General features: G+C 38.5%; 1 protein-coding gene across 5 annotated transcripts in view; it reads left to right on the top strand.

Annotated features, from left to right (window-relative positions):
* AGK (acylglycerol kinase) overlaps nt 1-21,284 on the top strand; it is a 103,003-nt gene that overhangs the window by 58,836 nt on the left and 22,883 nt on the right. For all 5 annotated transcript variants that reach the window (XM_072652552.1, XM_072652553.1, XM_072652549.1 and 2 more), the window contains exons 9-10: nt 3,320-3,389; nt 12,285-12,364. In XM_072652552.1, coding sequence (XP_072508653.1) covers nt 3,320-3,389; nt 12,285-12,364 — 150 coding nt within the window. The remainder of the gene's footprint in view (nt 1-3,319; nt 3,390-12,284; nt 12,365-21,284) is intronic.

Raw genomic sequence — 21,284 nt, 5'->3', positions numbered from 1 at the left:
GTATAACCCTATAAACAAATGAACTCACAACCTAATATTTCCTTTCATGGGTAACTTCATAGACCAAATCAGTGTGTCAAACAGAAGTCACATACAACGCTGGCCCCTAAAATGCAATAATCACAAACAATTTTTTTTTATAACTTTTCATCAGTTAAATAATCTTAGAGTAAGAGTCAAGAGACTCTTCTTGCCTTCTTCTGTTCCCTCAAAAAAAAGAAAAGTTTTATAAACCTAATGTGATCTATCTGTGTAAATTTCTGAACTGCAGTCTATTTTTCAGGCTTTTTTTTTAAGTTTATTTTAGTTGTTACAAAGTACTAGGTCATTTAATGTTTCTCCATATATAAAGCATTCTGCCCTCTAAATGCTTTTACCATATAGTATCTCAGATATTTAGCAAGTAAAAAAAAAAAAATCACATCTTTCATTAAAACTCCTCTAGTGATTTGGCCCTTAAATCGACAGGTAGCTTTCAGCTCATCCCCAGCCACCCGGAAACCACAGATTGGTACAAGAGGCCAGTTAAATTAGCTGGGCTTGTTCTCTTCAGCTAAGATTTTAGAGAGGCAGTTGAAAAACACTGAATTGATAAGAGGTTTATTTACCTGACATAAGCCTTCTGTGATTTGGGTCTTCATTGCTATTGAGGTCTTCTCTTTCCTTCCTTTCAGTATTGATCAGTTGACCTGCTTTAGCCAACATATTCTTGCTACATAATTTAGGAAACCTCGAGGCAGAACCTTTCCCTTGGAGGGAAAACTTGTCTTTGGAACTTTATACCTGTCCTTATCCTTTATACCTTTTCCGTCATCCTCATTGCTCATAGCCCAAGGCTAGTCTTTCTTCACCAAAAGGACAAACTCCCATTTTTTAGGCTTGCTTATCCCATAATTAAAATATTACTGCTCCTTTTGCTACTTTTAAGAATTAAATTAAAATTAATTTGTAAGCATACACAAGGCTCTTGTGTAATCAGGTCAGCCAAGCCTAGGTTCAGAATGTTTGCAGCCTCTGGTATTACGGCAAATGCATAAGGCTATCTAAAGAGAACAAGATATTGCTTTTTTGCACTGCTCATAAAATTTGTTATGCTATAATTATCTTAGAGAAAAAAGAACCTTGAATGTAGGGATTGTTCAGGTAAATGAGTTGAGGATCCTATTATAAAAATCCATTCTGGTTTTAATCCTAAAGTGTGGTGATATGCTGAAGTGTTACTTTTTGGCTTTGGACAGTTGCTGAACAATGACAGTTAAGGCCAAAAGTTGATTGACTTCTGCTCTATACTTTAAAAAACAATTCAGAAATTATATGCCTGAGTTTTTAAAGACATAGCAGTGTTCTACGTGAAGGTGAAGATAGTTCTTTTAATCAAAAACTGCTAAGCACTTAAATGTACAGTAGTGTTCCTAGGTTTTGCTTAAAGTAAAGGAAATTTTTTTTAGGACCTAGAGTGGTGTTGGTAAGTTTCTTTTTGAGATGAATGTAATTGAAGTGAGTATACAATTTCCCCTTTCCTCAAGTGGTTAATTCCATACTTTGAACTGCTAAGTGCTCTATTTTCAAAAGATAAGTAATTCAACCCCTTGAAGACAAAAGAGAGGAAAGGACATCTGAGTGGACTTCATACTGCCTTCTCCTTTTTTTTTATTTCTGGAGATGAGCTACAAGTAGTCCCTGTACAGATTGGGTAGCTGAGGGATAAGAAATTTAAGTTGTATTTTACCCCTGATGCCCACTAGCTATGTGAGCCTGGTTCCTCACCTACCTCATCATTATCTAAAACTGTAATATTTATTTACCTCTTCATGTTGACATGAAGATTATTGAAAATATACACAAAACACCTTGTAAGTATCTAAGTGCCTTGAGATAGGAACTATTATGAACTGTTACCTAGGTGATTTGTTTAATTCTCAAATAGCAAGAGAAAAAGGGGATTCTCTCTTAAATTTTAACCTGGCTACTTGGGAATTCAGATTATAATTTAAGCAACTGCTCAGATATGCATGTTTTTAAGGCCTTTTTTAACCCTCATTCTCTTCTACCTCTTCCTGTCCTCCTTGATAGTATTCTTCTCTCTAGGATTTTAGGATACTACTCTCTCCTGGTTCTCCTACCTATCTGACTGCTCCGTCTCTGTCTCCTTTATTGGCCTCCCCCTCCAGACCACACCTCCAACCTTAGGTGTCCCTCAGGATTTTGTCTTAGGCCCTCTTCTCTCTTCCCTGTAGACTACTTCACTTGGTGATCTTACCTCCTTGTGTACTTCGTTACCATCTCCACGCTGACTTTTCTAAGATCTCCCTATCCTGCCCTAACCTCTCTGCTGACCTCCAGTCTCATATCTCCGGTTGTCTTTTAGACAACTTGAACTAGATGTCCAGTAGACATCTTAAACTCAGCATGACTGAAGGACTAAACAGCCACATAATGACCTGTCTGCTAGAGCTCTTAAATGAGATCTGCTTAATTATTTATTCTGCCTGTAGCTTGTAAGGTGATTTTCGGCATATGGTTCCAAGCACACATGCACCTGTAATGGTGGTAGTTAGCCTCTAAGGGGAAGCATATGCTAGAGTTCTGGGGGACAGAACGTCCTGAGGTTCTGTAGTTGGAGGAAACTTCAGCTCTCACATTTCTTGTATTCATGTTCTCTGACTCTTAAAGGGATGTTTTTGTTTAGTGGCTTGAATGTCTTAGCAAAGAACTAAAATTATTGTTGTTATTTTTATTATCGTGTTTTTGGCTTCATTCCTGGAGTGTTAATTGCTAATGAATTCAATAACCATTTGTCTTTATTCTTTTGTCCACATCAGGCCTTTCGCCTATATTTGTATCTTCATATCAGACCTCATATATAGCCTATCCCAAAAGTCTTAGTGCTGCTCTAGGCTTTTAAAGCTAATTACATAGCTATCTTAATAGCTGTTTATGCTATTACTTAAGCTAGTGCTGAAAAATTCACTAAGACTTTTAGAACACCTTGTAGAGTTCTTTTCTTTTGATTGTTTAAATACTGGGAGGGATATGTGATCCTTACAATTTCCTAGCCATCCCCCCTCCCTCCTCCCACACACTAGATAGGCTTTGCATGTGTCTTCTTCAGCATGTTAGTGGCTAGAGGGCTGGATGTGTAGTTAGGAGACTCATGTTCAGAACCTGTGAGCATAGGCAAATGCTTTCAGAACCTCAGTTTTCACATCGGTAAAATGGATAGAAAACTATAGTACCTGCATCACAAAGTCAGTGAAAGTATTTTGTACACCTTAAATGCTGTCTGAATGTGAATTATGTCCACTTGATTGTCTTTTAGGCACATTACAGATGCCACATTGGCCATTGTGAAAGGAGAAACTATTCCACTTGATGTGCTGCAGATCAAGGTAGGTAATGCCTTCGAATTTCTGCTCAGTAATTACTTGCCATATCCAGGTTCCTTTTCTGTCAGTGAAGTTCCCTTTTGAAAAATTAGTGACAGGGAGGGTCTGGAATGTGGAGGCAAAGATAAAAACCCATTGCCTTGTTTCTAGTTGTTATAATTATTGTGGTATTTTGAGCTGACTGCTTACACATTGAAGATGTACAAATTTTTATGTTTATGTATATAAAAGGAGTGCTCTGTACTGAAGTAAATGCTCAAGGCCCCTTAAAATCTATTCCAAGATGATGGATAAGATTAAAGCACACTTTAAAAATGCTGCTAGTTACAAAGGAAGTTAGGATCTGCCCTCAGACATTTCCTGTGGCTCTTTAATTTTGCCTGATTGAGATAATGGTACGAATTTTGTGATTTTTTTTTTCTCCTTTCTATTTTCTACCACCATCCCCAACCAAGCCTATATGTTCTTTTTTTATGACTGCCATGTGATACAGTAGAGAAAGTGTCTGGAGGACAAAGATGGAGTAGTTTGACATTGCAACCAAGGTGAGATAGAAAGGACTCTTCTTGACCATGCCTATTATCTCAACATGTCCTCTTTTGTTTTGCTTTTTTGTTTAAATATTCCTTTTTTTGTGATTTGATTCAGTTATTGTTAGTTTATAACCACTCTTTATACTGTTAGCATGGCCACGGAAATGAAGAACATCCACAAATCAGTTCTTAGATCCTCAGAAAATGTAGCATTCCAGACTACTTTGGTTTCTTTTGCACCCAGCTAAAGTAAATTTGGCCTGGTTTCCTGGATTGATCTCTTTGTAGATTAGGAAAATAAATTATTTAACTGCTATACCTCTTTCTACCTGCAGCCTCCTTCTCCCTGTGCCACCCCTTCCCACCCATGTAGTCCTTTTCAAATTCTAATCAGACATGTAGTTAAGAATTCTTGGGAATGTATTGCAGTTGAGTAAAAGACATTTGTCCCCATCAAATCAATAGTATGGTGCCTGATATGAGTAGAATCATTTCTTGGTGACACAATGCATAGAGCAGTAGAACTGGAATCAGGAAGACCTGCGTTCAAATACTGTCTCAGATACCTGGCTTGATTTCTCCATCTGTAAAGTGAGGATAATAACAGCTTCTACCTTCTAGGCTTGTTGTGAGGATCAAATAAGTTTATATTTGTAAAGTGCTTTGCAAACATTAAAAGCGCTATGTAGATATTAGCCAGCATCAATGTTATTATTGTATCTGAAATGGAGATAGAAGCATCACTGGTTCTCTTCTTTCTAATGTCCCCTTTAGAGACTTTCTTAGTCTCTTAGAGACTCTTAGAGAGTTATGTCCACATAGAACTGTTTTCATTTTTTGTCTTAATTTCCCTAACCACTATCATTGTGTCTTAGACATGGTAAGTGTTTAATATAAATGAATGAGTGACATGTAGGTTAAAATGAGAGGGAACATCATTCCCCTGCCTATCCTCTCCTTCCTTTTTTCCTCACAGCCTAAGTGGTGTTCTCTGCAGTGCGTTGACCCGTATGAGACCATAGTCTTCAACTGTGGTGAATTTCTTACCAGTCATTGGTTAATTCTTCTTTTCTTTTGAGGTCCTCCTGACAAATAGATGAGTGCTCCTTCTAAGATCAAAAGGAGCTGGTTTCTTTTCCCTGCCCTAACACTACTCAGCTCAGTTAAATTCCTGATTAAGCCTCCAGACCAGGTTCATTTAGGGAGTTAATCAACAGATGAAGTTTTGTTGGCATTGGTGAGTTATTTCAGTTGTCTGAATCTTTGTGACCGCATTTGGGGTTTTGCTTAGCAGAGATACTGGGATAGTTTGCCATTCCTTTTCCAGCTCATTTTACAGATGAGGAACTGAGACAAACAGCGATAAGTGACTTGCCCAAGGTCACACAGCTAGTAAGTGTCTGAAGTCAGATTTAAACTCAGATCTTGCTAACTGTAGGCCCAGTGCTCTACCACTTTGTCGTCTAACTGCTCCATAACAGATAAAGTATCCTTATTCAATTCATTTAAATTCTTTAAAGGTGAAAGTCTGCCTCTGTTTGTCTGACCCCCATGTGCCCTGAGAGATTATAAAAATGAATAAGATGTGATTCATGCTCATAAGAAATTTTTAGACTTGAAGGAAATAAAACAAGTATTGTATCTGGTATCACTACTACTTGAAAGGTGATTTCCTAGGAGATTATCTGTAAGTCAGGATCATTCTCCCTTTCTTAATCCAGGGTTAAGTCTTCAAGATCAGTTACACTTAGAATTGAATCCCAGGCCCAGGATATCCTCTACTCCAGCCCCAGGTTCCCACATAGCCGTTTAGAAGGCTCATCTTCTCCAAGTCAGGGATATATTAATCTTCAGTCCAAAAAAGTAATTCTTCTTAGAACCTCAGAAGTGTCTTCTAACCTCCCCACTTCATTCTCCCTTTTCAACATTTCATTCCCCTTCTGCCATTTTTCTACAATCTTCTGCTGAAAAATGTTCAACTTCATTAACCAAGACAGTCTGGAGGCATTTTCCAAAATAGTATTGGAAGAATTTGGACAGGATCTCTTCTTGATTTCTCCTTCAACAGACAGTGGTTGTATTATTGTTCCTCATATAAAAAATCCACCTGTGGATTAGCAAATCATACCTCCAAATGGCATTCATTTAGTGAATCAACCTCTTAACCTGGCACCTGCCAGTTTTCTCACATGGGGACAAGCTGTTTGTGCAGTTGGACTGCCTTTTCTAAGCCTTCCCAGAAGAGAGACTCAGGCTTGATGGACTAGGTAATTAATACCCCATAGCCATCTTAGCCCATAAGGATCTGGACCTTCCTGTGCTAGAGAAATGTTTTTAAATTGTATCCCTAAGTGTATACATCTAATACTATAGCATATACATGTTCTTCCACTCATAATTTGAGCAGTAGCTCTTTCAGAACTTTGATTTTCATCACTCTTCTTCCCCTATTTAGTCAGTGTATTGCCTATAGTACACTCTGAAGCCAAGTCCTGTCAATTCTTCCTTCACAGTATTTAACAACTGATTCTCTAGACTGTTGCAGTAGCCTTTTGGTTGTTTTTTTTTTCTGCCTCAAGTCTCTCCCCTGTCTAGTCCATCCTCTTCTCAGCTATTGAAACTATTTTTCTCATGGGCAAGTCTGACTATGAACCCCCACTTCCATCTCATCTCCAGGAGCAAATGTAAAAGCCCTGCGTAACCAGGCCCCCTCCTACCTTTCAAGGGGTCTTACCCCATACTCCCTACCATGTACTCTTTGATCCAGTGTCACTGACCTCCTTGCTGCTCCTCACACAAGACACTCCATATCTACCTCCAGGCATTTTCACTGATTGTGTTCCGCATGCCTGGAATTCTCTCCCTTTTCATCTCCACCAGTTCCAATTAAAAATCCTGGCTTAATGTTAGTGTTTTTCTTCTATTGACTATCTCCAAATTATCCTCTATGAATCTTGTTTGTATATATATTCATGTTGTTCTGCCCTTCAGACCATGAGCTCCTAAAGAGCATGTACTGTCTTTTGTATTTCCTTGTATCCCCAGTATTTAGCACAGTGCCTGACACATAGTAAGCACTTAATAAATGTTTATTGGCTAACTAGTACTATGTCTGGCACATCTTCCTTTAGCCATACAATGGGTTCATTGTACCTAGTTAAAAGAGGAGGGATTGCTTCTCCTGGAATAGAATCCTTTGGATTGGAAGCCTAGATTTGAGAAAAATTTGACCCCATTCCCAGAAACTAGACCTTTACACACAAAAACAATCTTGTGTGTTGACAAACTGGTACAAAATGCAGCCATTCCTAATAAGATAAAATAGAGGACCTGAGACCTGGACTCCTTTATTTGGATGCCATTATACTTGGCTCTTTCTTTTTTTATTTTTAGATTATGCCTTTCATTTCCACAAAATTGTGAGTTCCAATTTTTCTCCTCATTTCTCCCCTCCCCCTACCTCATAACCTTCCATCAATGTGCCCTTCCTTCTATCACACCCCACCCTTCCCTTATCCCTGTCTTCTCTCTTTTCTTGTAGGGCAAGATAGATTTCTATTCTTCATTACCTGTATTTCTTATTTCCCAGTTATCTGCAATAACAATTCTGAATATTCGTTTCTGATACTTTGCATTCCAACTTCTCTCCCTTCCTCCCTCTCTACCCATCCCCACTGAGAAGGCAAGCAATTCAGTATAGGCTATATATGGGTCATTTTGCAAAAGACTTCCATAACAGTCATGTTGTGTAAGACTAACTATATTTCCCTCCATCCTACCCTGTCCCCCCTTTATTCTATTCTCTAATTTGACCTTGTCCCTTCCAAAAAGTGTTTACTTCTAGTTACCCCCTTCTCCCATTTGCCCTCCCTTCTATCATTCCCCTCACCCCACTTGTCCCTTTCTCCCCTACTTTCCTGTAACGTAAGCTCGATTTTCATACCAAATTGAGTGAGCATGTTATTCCCTCCTTAAGCCATATGTGAAGAGAGTAAGCTTCACTTTTCCCCTCTCGCCTCTTCCTTTTTCTCCTCCATTGAAAAAGATATTTCTTATCTCTTTTATGAGTGATAGTCTGCCCCATTCCATTTCTCCCTTTCTCCTCCCAATATATTCCTCTCTCACCCCTTAATTTTATTTTTTATACATATCATCCCTTCTGATTCAACTCATCCTGTGCTCTGTGTGTGTGTATGTGTGTAATCCCTCCACCTACCCAAATACTGAGAAAATTCTCAAGAGTTACAAGAGTTATCTTTCCATGTAGGAATGTAAACAGTTCAGCTTTAAAAAGTCCTTTATGATTTTTCTTTCCTGTTTACCTTTTCATGCTTCTCTTGATTCTTGTATTTGAAAGTCAGATTTTCTCTTCAGTTCTGATCTTTTCATCAAGAATGCTTGAAAGTCCTGTATTGCATTGAATGACCATTTTTTCCCCTTGAAGTATTATATTCAGTTTTGCTGAGTAGGTGATTCTTGGTTTTAATCTCAGTTCCTTTGACTTCTGGAATATCCTACTCCAAGCCCTTCATTCCCTTAATGTAGAAGCTGCCAGATCCTGTGTTATCCTGATTGTATTTCCACAACACTCGAATTGTTTCTTTCTAGCTGCTTGCAATACATTCTCCTTAACCTGGGAACTCTGAAATTTGGCCACAATATTCCTAGGAGTTTCTCTTTTCGGGTCTCTTTGAGGAGGTGATCAGTGGATTCTTTCAATATTTATTTTGCCCTCTGGTTCTAGAATATCAGGGCAGTTTTCCTTGATAATTTCATGAAAGATTATGTCTAGGCTCTTTTTTTGATCATGGCTTTCAGGTAGTCCCATAATTTTTAAATTGTCTCTCCTGGATCTATTTTCCAGGTCAGTTGTTTTTCTAATGAGATATTTCCCTTTATCTTCTATTTTTTCATTCTTTTGGTTTTGTTTTGCAATTTCTTGGTTTATCATAAAGTCATTAGCTTCCCTCAGCTCCACTCTCATTTTGAAAGAACTATTTTCTTCAGTGAGCTTTTGAACCTCCTTTTCTATTTGGCTAATTCTGCTTTTTAAAGCCTTCTTCCCCTCATTGGCTTTTTGGACCTCTTTTTCCAATTGAGTTAGCCTATTTTTAAAGGTGTTATTTTCTTCAGCATTTTTTGGGTGTCCTTTAGCAAGTTGTTGATTCACTTTTCAAGCTTTTCCATGGCCTGAGCCCATTGCATATTCATTTTGGAGGTATTGGGTGCAGAAGCCTTGACTTCCTCTGACAGTATGCATTGTTCTTTCTCATCTGAAAGGATAGAAGGAAATACCTGTTCACCAAGAAAGTAATCTTCTATGGTCTTATTTTTTTTTCTCTTTTTTTGGGCATTTTCCTAGCCAGTTACTTGACTTCTGAATCCTTTGTCAAGAGGAGGGTCCTAGTGTTCCACCTCACCCCAGGACCGTGCTCAGGGCTGAGGTTCAGATCAGCTGCTCAATTCCCCCAGGAGCTTTAGGTGGAGTGCTTCCCAGATGGATTCTGCTGCCACCATCTGGGGCCCGTGCTCAGGGAAGGGACCCTGCTCCCCTCTTGCCCAGCTGGGAAAGCCCTCTCACTGACCTTTGAAGCTTTATTTGGAGCTTGTGGATTGAGGGATCTGAGACCTTCTCTGCAGGGGTTTCTGCCCCGGAGGCCTGTTCCAGTTCTGTTCCTCACAGTGTCGTGTGGCCAGGGTTGAGCTCCACTCTGCTCAGCATCCCATGGGATAGGCCTTCCAGGTTACCTTTGGCTGGAAATCTCTTTCACTCTGTCATTCTTTGCCTTCTGTTGATCTAGAATTTGTTGAGAGTCATTTTATATGGTATTTTATGACTATGGGGGAAGAGCTAGAGTATGTGGGTCTTTCTACTCTGCCATCTTGGCTCTTTCTTAAGATTTTCCTCGGAGACAGTTGCTGAGGATATTTTCTCTTGCTAAAAATGATACTTTTTCCTTCAGTATTTCACACTTTCCATTTGTTTCATCATTCACAGTTGGCATCTCCTCCATTGATGTAGCTCACAACCCCTACAAGCCTTAGGAGATGAGATGTTGCGACCAAAGAAACCTTATCAGAACTTTTCAGAATTTAGCTTGTCTGGTCCTCAGATAGGAGATGCACAGTCCATCCCCAGATCCAGACTCAAGCTTGGATTAAGCAAGCCCTGCTGTGACTTAAGTTTCACCATCATAGCCTTCAAGAACTTAGAGCCATCTATCTTTACACCATGATAAGGCATCAAAATGAGCCTTCAGTCAAAGATTACTATTGAAATTCATATTATATTTTCCTTCTCACCCCAATAATTTTAATGTGACCTGCATTTTCTTTCTGTGATTTCAAGAAGAATTTTTGGTTTTGTTTTTTATTTTTTCAGTTAGCAACCTTTTAAAAAAAATTTAATATGGCCTTCCCCACTATCCTTTCTCCATTCAGCAAATTTTACAAATAAGTGAAGCTTTCTATAAATAGCTGCATGGTCCAGCAAAACAAATTCCTATGTTAGCCATATCTGAAAATAGATTTTAATCTCGTCAGGAAAGAGTGCTGTGTTTCATCTTTATTTATTTTTGGACTCATGGTTAATCAGAGTTTTAAATTCTTTCAGAATTGTTTTTCCTTACAGTGTTTTTTGTCATTGTATAAATTGTTTTTCCACTTACTTTGCTCTGCATCACTTCATATAGGTCTTCCCAGTCTTCTCTGAATTTTTCCATTTCATCATTTCTTATGGAACCATAGTATTCCACTATTTGTACCATATTTTGTGTAGTCATTCCCCAATAGGAGGATACACCTTTAGGTTCCAGTTTTTATGTTTTTAATAAAATATCCAAAAACAGTGAGTGAAACTTAGCTTGAAAACCACTTTTGGCATATGTAAGAATGGTTCTCCTGTAGCCTTGGACTCATCTGTATTCTTTCTATAGGGTTTAGTCCATATCATTTATCTTTGATTACTGAATATATCTAGATCAGAGGTTCATTTCATCAACATTCACATCACTACTGTTTTTCTGTCTATGCCCTCAGGGAGAAGAAGCCTTGTTGATTGCTCATACTTAATTTCTTCTATCTCCAAAGGTATCCTCAAATTAAAGCCCCTGTTAGGTGAATCTCATAGGTGATTTTTCTTCTGCAATTATACTTTTCTTAGGACTCACTCTCAATTTCTCTCCTACATAGTGTCTTACTTTCATATCAACCAAGGCATAATCTTCCCAATCTCCCCTAGTCTTTCCCCAGGTTAGCCATGACATCAGCTCTGAAGGATTTCCAGTTAGAAATGCAAAATGGTTAACTGCCCCTTCTACCATACTTTCCCAGTTCATTATTGCTTAGATTTAGTTTTTTGTTGAGAATTTCAATTTAGTCTGATAGTAGCTGCTTGATGACTTGACCTCTCTCTATACCTTTTGGTTCCACAGCTACCGTAGTCACTGCTAGGAATTTTTTCCTTGAAAAAATTCTGGTTATTTACAGTTTATTTTCTCTGAAGAGGTATCATTCCTAGCAACTTTTCCAGAGTTCACTCTTCTTCATCTCTAAAGCATTCTGGGTTAGCTGCCCTTCACATAACTTACTACTACCTTCAGATCTTCAGACTAGATTAGAAATGTTTATCATGCAGCACATGGCAAAACGTTTTCAGAATCTGTCAGGAATTATGGATACCTGCAGAGAGATCCCCCTCCCCCATATTCTAAGAACTTGGAATTATAGTAAACCACAAGTGTTCCACCAACAATAATAGGTAATAGGACTGTCATCATGGCCAGTCTTCTGAGATACTCTGTTGTGCCAGTGCTCTGATCTCATTATTAAATTCCTAGACTGACAAAGATGGCAGACTCCAATCATCTTTGTCCTTGTGAAAGGTAGATTAAGGAAAAGAAACTGTGATAAGCTCAACTCCTAAGCTGTACATCAACTAATAAGTATCGTAAAATCATTTTTTGCTTTAGAGTCTGAACGTAACAACACAACATTGTTGGTCAATCCCTGTGTTAGCATAGCCAAGGATTGGCCCTTTTTAAAAGTAAGACTTGTTTTGAGGGTCATGTCCATCGTGCAGAGCAGCAATCTAGTTTCTTTACAATTTGAAAAGATTTTCCATGTTTATGTTACAGTTTAAGAAAGTAAACCTGCACACTAACAGAAAAATTATGTCGTGGTTAATATGGAAATATGTTTTGCATGACTTCACATATATAATGGGTATCCTATTGCTCTTTTCAGTGGGTGGTAGAGGGCAGAAGTGAAGGAGAGAATTTAGAACCCCCAAAAAGTGACTTAAAAAATTTTAAATTATGTTATTGGAATCATTAACCTTTGTTTCCTGTGTTTGCTTAACTTCCAGGGAGAAAATGAACAGCCTGTCTTTGCATTATCTGGTCTCAGATGGGGATCCTACAGAGATGCAGGAGTGAAAGTTAGCAAGTAATGTAGTATTATTTTACAAATAGTGTTTTTTTCTTTCTTTGTATTCTCCTTATTAGGGTTTTCATTGAGTGATATATTCATAGATTTTTTTTTTTTTAAGATTCTGCTTATTTAGGGTTTTAGAGATACCATGCTTCATTCCTTTTGTGGCATTTTTCACCCCATTTGGCAGACTTCTAAGTTGAGTTTTATTTGAATTATAAAGGTAGAGGTTATTTTTGTGGAGGCTGGCCATCCTAAACCCGAAGAGTATTAGGAGAGCTTCCCAGTTCATTAATTTTTACTGGATTGATATTGTTTGAGGAAGGCAATAGATTTCCTATTTAAATACAGGCCTTCTGAGGGCAAGAGTGTCTTGAGTTTAGAGCTATGATCATGGTGTTTTTAATGGTCTGATTGGCACAAGGGAAACACTTCATAGGTCTTGTTTCTACACCAGTGGGTAGATTGTTTTATATTTGTCCTTCATTGCCGAAGAAGACCATGCCATCAGAGAAATGGTGACATGACTTGCACTTGACTTTGTTTTGAGTGAGGGAGAGCTGTGCAGGTCACCAGCCTCACTTCTTCTCCAGAGCCATCTGAATCCAGTGACCAGATATTCATCAGGATGACTGAAGAATGACCCAGGATGCAGTGGAAAACCTTGGGCCCTTTAGGTCAAGGTCTTTGCAGGTTCTCACTTAGGGTGAGGCAATGCCCATTCATTGAATAGGCTTGTTTAAGAAGTACCCAGGGCATGGCCCCTTTAATGAGGCCAAGAAAAAGAAAGACATCAGGCTGGGTGGGAAACAGCAACAGTTACTATTCAATCTAAAGCTCGGCAGGTCCAGAGGAGCCCTTAAGCAGGGGCCCCTTGGCGTCCCAGTTTCAGAGTGCGGGAGGTTTAAGGTTTTGGGAGAGGACAGGACAAAGAACAGGAGAAAAGGAATGGAAGGGAAAGGGAAAGGAGGCCATTAAAATCCAAGTCACCTGGGCATCTTTTGGCTATCCAGATTTGCCTTCCTTAGGAGAGGAGAAGGAAGGGGAATCAGACAGGAGAGGAGGAGTTGAGTTACCCAGCTAGCTGGGTCCCCATTCAGCCAGTTACGTCTACTCACAGGATTGTGTTGGTCCTTCGTTGCTGAAGAAGACCATGCCATCAGAGAAATAGTGACATGACTTGCACTTGACTTTGTTTTGAGTGAGGGAGAGCTGTGCAGGTCACCAGCCTCACTTCTCCTCCCACACCAATGGGTAGAAGGGCTTCTCCAAAAGAAGAAGCACCCTTTTTTTGTTGCACTAGGAGAGCAAGGGATCCTTGCCTTGGAGGGTAAGAAAAGAGGGATTGTTTGGTCATGTCATAGCCTATCATAGAAATAAAGTGGGAGTATCACAGATCTCTCATAGAAAACGAATTCATTTCTGGAGATCTCATCAGCAGGGACTATGGAATTATTGCAGTTAGTGAATCAGTAAACATTTGCTAAGTATCTGCTACATGAGAGCATTGCCCTCAATTCTGGAGGAGATAAAAGCATAACTGAGACATGGGCCAGCCTTCACACTGCCTATAGTGTAGTACAGGGACAAACAGAGAATTAAACACTATTACATGAGAAGTACAAATTGAAGTGGTGTAAGAGGTCCTACATGGTGGTGTCAGGGAAGGCTTCATGTAAGAAGTGACTTTGAACTGAACTTAAAATGAGTATTTTTCAAGAAGAAAAAATTCCATGCCTAGGAGAGAACATTAGAGAAGACATGAAAATGGGAGAGAGTTTTTAGGAAAAACAGAGTAGTCTGATTTTGCTGGGTCAGTCATAGAGAGAGATAATAGGAGAAAAGATGGGAAGTGAAGACCAATGCCAAAGTACTGAGGGTCTTAAAAGCAGGTAAGAGAGAAGTATGAAATTTATTCAGTAGGCGATAGGGATCAACTGAAAAGTTTTTTTTAATTACATTTTTTATTCTGAATTTAATGAATACTAACCAAAAAAGGAACATTTCCCTAAATAAAACAGAACCTGAAAAAGAGGGTTGTATCTGAAACTGAGAATCTTCATTACATATAGCTTGCTGTTTAAGTATATAATAATTCAATATGTCCCTTCCAAAGCAGTGTGACTGCCTACATTTCCTTAAAATTTGGGGGTTTTTATGTATTTTTTTAAAAAATGCTTCAATGACCCTTTTAACTTTTTTTTTTAAAGTCTATAGTCAGCTCTGCTCTCCTCCCACTCACCAGCTTCCCTTCAAAGAAAAAGAAAAATATTATCCATAAAACAAATTATCATTGAAGCAATGCAAATCCACATATTTGCCTCCATGTGTATGTCTATATCTACACATAAAGATGTGCATACACACACACATATATCATTCTATACCCGGAATATATCACCCCATTTTCTTTCTTTTTTTTTAATATATAATTTACTTATTTTTCAGTTGTCAGCGTTCATTTCTACAAGAATTTGAATTCAAAATTTTCTCCCTATCTCTCCCCATTCCCTACCCCAGGACATCATGCACCCCATCTACCCCTTCCTCCAGTCTGTCGTCCCTTCTATTACCCACTCTTCTTCCATCTCCATTCCCCTTTCCTGTAGGGCAGAATAGATTTCTGTACTCCTTTGCCTGTATAGCTTAATTTCCAGTTGCATGCTAAAACAATTTTTAACATTCATTAAAGCTTTGAGTTCCATATTCTCTCCCTCCCTCCCCACCCACCCTTATTGAGAAAACAAGCAATTCAGTATAGGTCCTACATGTGTAACAGTGCAAAGCACTTCCATATATATATATGTGTGTGTGTGTGTGTGTGTGTGTGTGTGTGTGTATATACATATATATGTATATATATACACATACACCCATGTACATATACATAACTCTACATATATAACAGTTATGCTGTGAAAGACTAACCACATTTCCTTCTGTTCTATCCTGCCCTTCATTTATTCCATTCTCTCCCTTGACCTGTGCCACAATAGTGTTTGCTTCTGATTATCTCTTTTCCCAATTTGCAGTCCCTTCAGTTATCTTCCCTCTCCTACCCCCTTGCCCCTTGCCTTTCTGCAGGGTAAATTAGATTTCCATATCCAAAGGCATGTGTGTTATTCTCTCCTTAAGCCAAATCCCATGAGAGTAAGGTGCATTTATTTTCTTTCATCACCCCCCCCCTTTCCCTCCATTGTAAAAGCTCTTTCTCCCCACTTTTATGTGAGATGATTTGCTACATTCTACCTCTTCCTTTCTCTTACTCCTAGTACATTCCATTCAACAGTAAATTTTATCTTTTTTAGGTATTCTTCCTTCATATTCAGCTTACACTGTGCCCTCTATGTGTGTGTGTGTGTGTGTGTGTGTGTGTGTGTGTATGTATACATACACCCATGTACATATACATAACTATACATATATAATATACACATACATACATACCCATATACACCTACATATATATATTCCTTCTAACTACCCCAATACTGATAAAGGTCTCATGACTTACAAATAACATCTTTCTATGCAGGAATGTAAAGAGTTAAACTTTAATGAGTTCCTTAAGACTTTCTCTTTCCTGTTTACCTTTTCATGTTTCTTTTGATTCTTGTATTTGAAAGTCAAATTTTCTATTCAGCTCTGGTCTTTTCAACAAGAATGCTTGGAAGACCTCTATTTCATGGAAATGCCATTTTTCCCCGTGAAGTATTATACTCATTTTTCCTGGGTAGGTGATTCTTGGTTTTAATTCTATCTCCTTTGACCTCTGGAATATTATATTTCCAAGCGCTTCTATCCCTTAGTGTAGAAGCTGCTAAATCCTGTGTTATCCTGATTGTATTTCCACAATATTAGAATTATTTCTTTCTGACTATTTGCAATATATTCTCCTTGAACTGGGAACTCTGGAATTTGGCTACAATATTCCTAGGAGTTTTTCTTTTGGGATCTTTCAGGAGGTGATTGGTGAATTCTTTCCATTTCTATTTTACCCTTTGGGTCTAGAATATCAGGGCAGTTTTCCTTGATAATTTCTTGGAAGATGATGTCTAGGCTCTTTTTTTGATCGTGGTTTTCAAGTAGACCAATAATTTTCAAATTATCTCTCCTGGTTCTATTTTCCAGGTCAGTTGTTTTTCCAATGAGATATTTCACATTGTCTTCTATTTTTTTCATTCTTTTGGTTTTGTTTTATAATTTCTTGGTTTCTCATGATGTCATTAGCAGATGGAAGCTCCATTCTAATTTTTAAAGAACTATTTTCTTCAGTGAGCTTTTCAACTTCCTTTTCCATTTGGCCTGTTCTGTTTTTGAAGGCATTCTTCTCCTCGTTGGCTTTTTGGACCTCTTTTGCCATTTAGGTTAATCAATTTTTAAAGATATTATTTTCTTCAGCATTTTGGGGGTCTCCTTTAGGAAGCTATTGATTCACTTTTCATGATTTTCTTGCATCGCTCTCAATTCTCTTCCCAATTTTTCTTCCATCTCTTTTACTCGATTTTCAAAATCCTTTTTGAGCTCTTCCAATGGCCAGAGACCATTGCACATTTTTTTATTTTTTTTGGAGGTTTTGGATATAGAAGCCTTGACTTTGATGCCTTCGCCTGATGATATGCTTTGTTCTTCCTCATCTGAAAGGATGGAAGAAAATACCTTTTCACCAAGAAAGTAACCTTCTATAGTCTTATTTTTTTTCCCTTTTTTTGGGGCATTTTCCCAGCCAGTTATTTGACTTTTGAGTCCTCTGTCAAATGGAGGGTATACTCTAGGGACCTGTAACTTCTCAGTTCCTCCAAGGTGGCACAATCAAGGGAGAGGAGTTTCCTCCTCTCTTAGTCTGCGCTCTGGCCTATGAACAAGCAAAAGCACTTCTTTCTGCCCTGAAACTGCAAATAGGATTCCCTCTCCACAGCCACCAACAGCTTCACCTCACCAGCCAGCGCTCCTCTTCACCCCAGAACCACCACTCAAGGCTGAGATCCAGATCAGCCACTTGATTTCCCCAGGGTCTTTAGGCAGAGGGCTCTAGAAGTGGATGCTGCCGCAGCCTGGGACTGGACCATGCTCCCTTCTCATCCAGGTTAAAAAACTTTCTTACTGACCTTTGAAGCTGTTTTTGGCATTTGTGGGTTGAGAAATCTGGGAATCGCAGCTGCTACTTGTGATTTCACGCCTTGAAGCTTGCTGCAGTCCTGTCCATGCTGGGTGGCCCAGGCTGGGCGGCTATGCTCTGCTCTAAGCCTGGTGCAATAGACCTTTCCTGTTAGCCTTTCAGGCTGTCTTGGCCTGGAAATTTGTTTCACTCTGTCAATTGGTGTGCTCTAGAATTTGTTTAGAGTCATTTTTTACAGGTATTTTTTGAGCTATGGGGGGAGAGCTAGAGCAGGTCCATCCTTCTACCATAATCATGCCATTTTCAAGAGGTGTGGGTTTTATACTTCATCTTAAGTAATCTGGAGTCATGGTTGGTTACTGCAGTTATCAGAGTTTTATCATAAACTGTTTTTCTTTCCAGTATTGTTACTGTATGAATTGTCTTGGTTTTTCTGACTTTACTGTGCATAAGTTCATGCTAGTTTTCCCAGAACTTTTTAACCATTACTTTTGTTGTTTCTTATGGTGCAGTAACATTACCCTCTAAAGTTTTTTGAAAGAGATGAGTGACATGACCAAATCTATAGAAGTGAAAGTTTTTTTATCTTTTAAAAATTAAATGTTTTATTAAAAACTTTATAGCCTCCTAAACTTCAATAGCCACTTACAGTTTAATTTCAATGAATGAAATGTAAATGCCTCACCTTCCCCACCCCGACATCTGTTATTATCAACTGACTTTACTCCTGTTTATCTTTGTAACCACATTTGTTCATTTGGTCTTTTATGACTATCTCTTTCCCTTATTTAAGGATTTTCCCCCTCCATCCCTTCCAGTCATAGTTATAAAACATATCTCCTTCCTTTGTCCTCTAAATTTTCATGATAAGACCGTTTCATCTTTACATTGTTTATAATATACATTATCCATTTGTAATTATCATGGCTTATGGCATGGTGTAGTTGTCTAAAGCAGAAGGTCTTCCCTTGCTTGTGTGTGTCACAGACTTCTTTGGCAATCTGGTGAAGCCTCTGGACCCCTTCTCAGAACATTTTTAAATACATAAAATATATAAGATTACAAATTAAATGAGTTATATTAAAGCATAGCTACCAAATACACTTTTAAAACAAATTCACAGAACTCCAGATTTATACCTAATTTCTTCTGGACTACTTTCTATTTTTCTCAGTAATTTTTTTTTTTACTTATAGGGTCCTTACCCTAGTAATTAGTGTCCCTGGCTTTATCAAACACTGTACGATAGTATTCAGTTGTTTCTAGATGGTGTTGACTATCTGATCTCTTCCATTGGTCAGTTTTTATATTTTTTAACAAGGACTAAATCTCTTGATGATTACTTCTTAGTAGTATAATTCGAGATCTGGTATTGCCAGGTTCCCTCCACTCCTACTTTTAAAAAATATTCCTTGTAAGATTCTTGACCTTTTGTCCTTGTAGATGAATTTTGTTATTTTATCTATTGTTATAAATAATAGATATTTATAAAAAATATCTGTTTATAAAATAATCCCTTGGTAATTTGATTGGTATGTCATTAACTTTGTAAATTAGTTTCAAACAGTATCAGTGGGTTTTTTTTATCATATTGACACAGATCAACTATGAGCAATTAATATTTCTCCAATTATTTAATACTTTCTTATTTCTTCCTTATTCCAGTAAAAAGTGTTTTGTTGGTATTGTCATATGTCCTGAGTGTTGGTAGATAGGCTCCCAGATACTTTATACAGTCTGAATAAAGCTACCTGTAGGAGTCACTAGTTACCATATTTACTTTGAATATGGTTGCATTTTGGGTTTTTTTAGTATCATCTTGCCAGGGTGCATTAGTATTCAGAAAGGCTAATGATTTTTGTGGGTTTATTTTATATGTTACTACTAAGAAAATTTATTCTTGCAGTGATGTGAAAGATACATCATAGCAGGGAAAGAGCAAAGATGGGAAGGCTTGTTGGCAGGTAACTGCAAGGATCCAGGTAGTTGTCCTAGGGTGGTGATTGTAGAAGAGGGGACAGATTTGCATGAGATTGTAGAGGTGGGCTTGACAGTACTTGGTAACTGATCCGATGTGGGAGGTAAGTTAGAGAGAAAAAACAAAGGACAACCTTTAAGTCTTTACGGGCGAATCTGAGTGCAGGGATCACAAGGAACAGAGAGAAGGGGCAGCTGCAGGCTCCTCTGAAAGCAGCATTGTAACCTTGCCTAAGTATCCTCTTCAGGGCTGAGTGGTTTCTATCATGCCTCTGCCAAGAAGAGAAGTAGGACTTCTAGACCATGCTTTTGCCACTATCACACAGAACTCTCTGCCTTTGAGGTTTACTACATCTTTGTTGTAAACTGGTACAATTCCTTCTCACAGGTTTTCTGAGAATCACTATGTGAATCACGATTTCCCTTTCTTTCAAGACCCCTGTGGTTTTACTTGGGTACTCCACCATACATATCTGTCTCTTCTCAAATACTCAGGCCTCCCAGTTAATCACTCTCCTGAACTCCTGTGAACTTTCGCTCTGTCTTAGTACTTGCAAGGATAGCCATACCCTTGATCCCTCATAATTATTTCATCTCCATGATCCATAACTGGAATTTCTCTCACTAGTCATAACTTATCTTTTAATCTTTCTTCCTGCCTTATAAATCTAGCCTCCATTGTCAGTATAACTTCCATTCTCTTTCCTACTTCCCATATTCCCAGCCTCTCATCCCTGCTCTGACCTTCCTTCCTTTTCTTCTCAGGCTTGACCTTGTGTTTGACTCAGCTGTCTCTGCATCCCTCTCTGTCCTATCAGCAGTTTCACCCAGCCAGTCCCAACCCTAGGTTATTTCCACTCTCTGCCTTCTGCATTCTAACTCTTGTTTGCTGAACATTTTTGGAGAAAATGAGCTGACTGCTGACTCAATTTGTTGCAAATTTGTCTAATTTCTAAAGGATTCTCACCATAACTAAGTAGTTCTCTTATTTTTCCTTGAGTGACTCTTTCACACTTTCCACAGTGGCTGTTCTCAACCTCCATCATTATCTCCTGCCATATTTACTGAGAAAACAGAAACCATCCATCATAAACTCCCCCTTCTCCTCACTCCTGCTCCTCAAAACGTCTTTTCACTTAACCCTTCTCTTCTCCTTTGCACTACTCTGTGAGGAAGAGGTTAGCATGGTCTGCCCTATCTCCTCACACCCATAAGAAATCAGTTCTCTTCATCATTCCCTCTCCCATCTTCAGCCTGTCCCTACAAATATGTTTCTCCCTAATATTTGAAGAAAAAAAAAAACTCTTTTACTTGACCCTGCTTCTTCCTCAAGCATTGGCCCTATATCTATATTTTTCTTTTTACAGCCAAATTCGTAGAAACATTTGTCTGCACTCACCTCCTTTTCCTCAACTCCCACTTAATTCTCCATCCCTCACAATTAAGCCTCAAACCATACCACTCAATAAAACTGCTCACTCCATATTTAACATTTTATTAATTAACTGCTATGTCTCTTGTCAGTTCTCAACATTCCTGATCTCTATAGCATTTGACATGGTTGGCATCTCTCCTCCTGCATATTGTCTCCTTTTTGAGTTTTTGTGATGCTACTTTATTCTGATTCTTCCGTTATTTGTCTGAGCCTTTGCTCACAGTTTTCTTTGCTGACTTATTATCCAGCTCCTGCCAATTCTACTTGACCATATCAGAGGTCTGTGTCCTAAACCCTCATCTTTTCTCTTTCTATACCTGCAGCTAGGTGGTTCAGTGGATATAGCACTGGGCCTGGAATCAGGAAGACCTGAATTCAAATGCAGCCTCAGGCACTCACTAGCT

The sequence above is a fragment of the Notamacropus eugenii genome, chromosome 3, assembly GCF_028372415.1.
Source record: "Notamacropus eugenii isolate mMacEug1 chromosome 3, mMacEug1.pri_v2, whole genome shotgun sequence".
Classification (NCBI taxonomy): domain Eukaryota; kingdom Metazoa; phylum Chordata; class Mammalia; order Diprotodontia; family Macropodidae; genus Notamacropus; species Notamacropus eugenii.
Note: the sequence above shows the minus strand (reverse complement) of the source record. Positions and strands in the feature narration are given on the sequence as shown.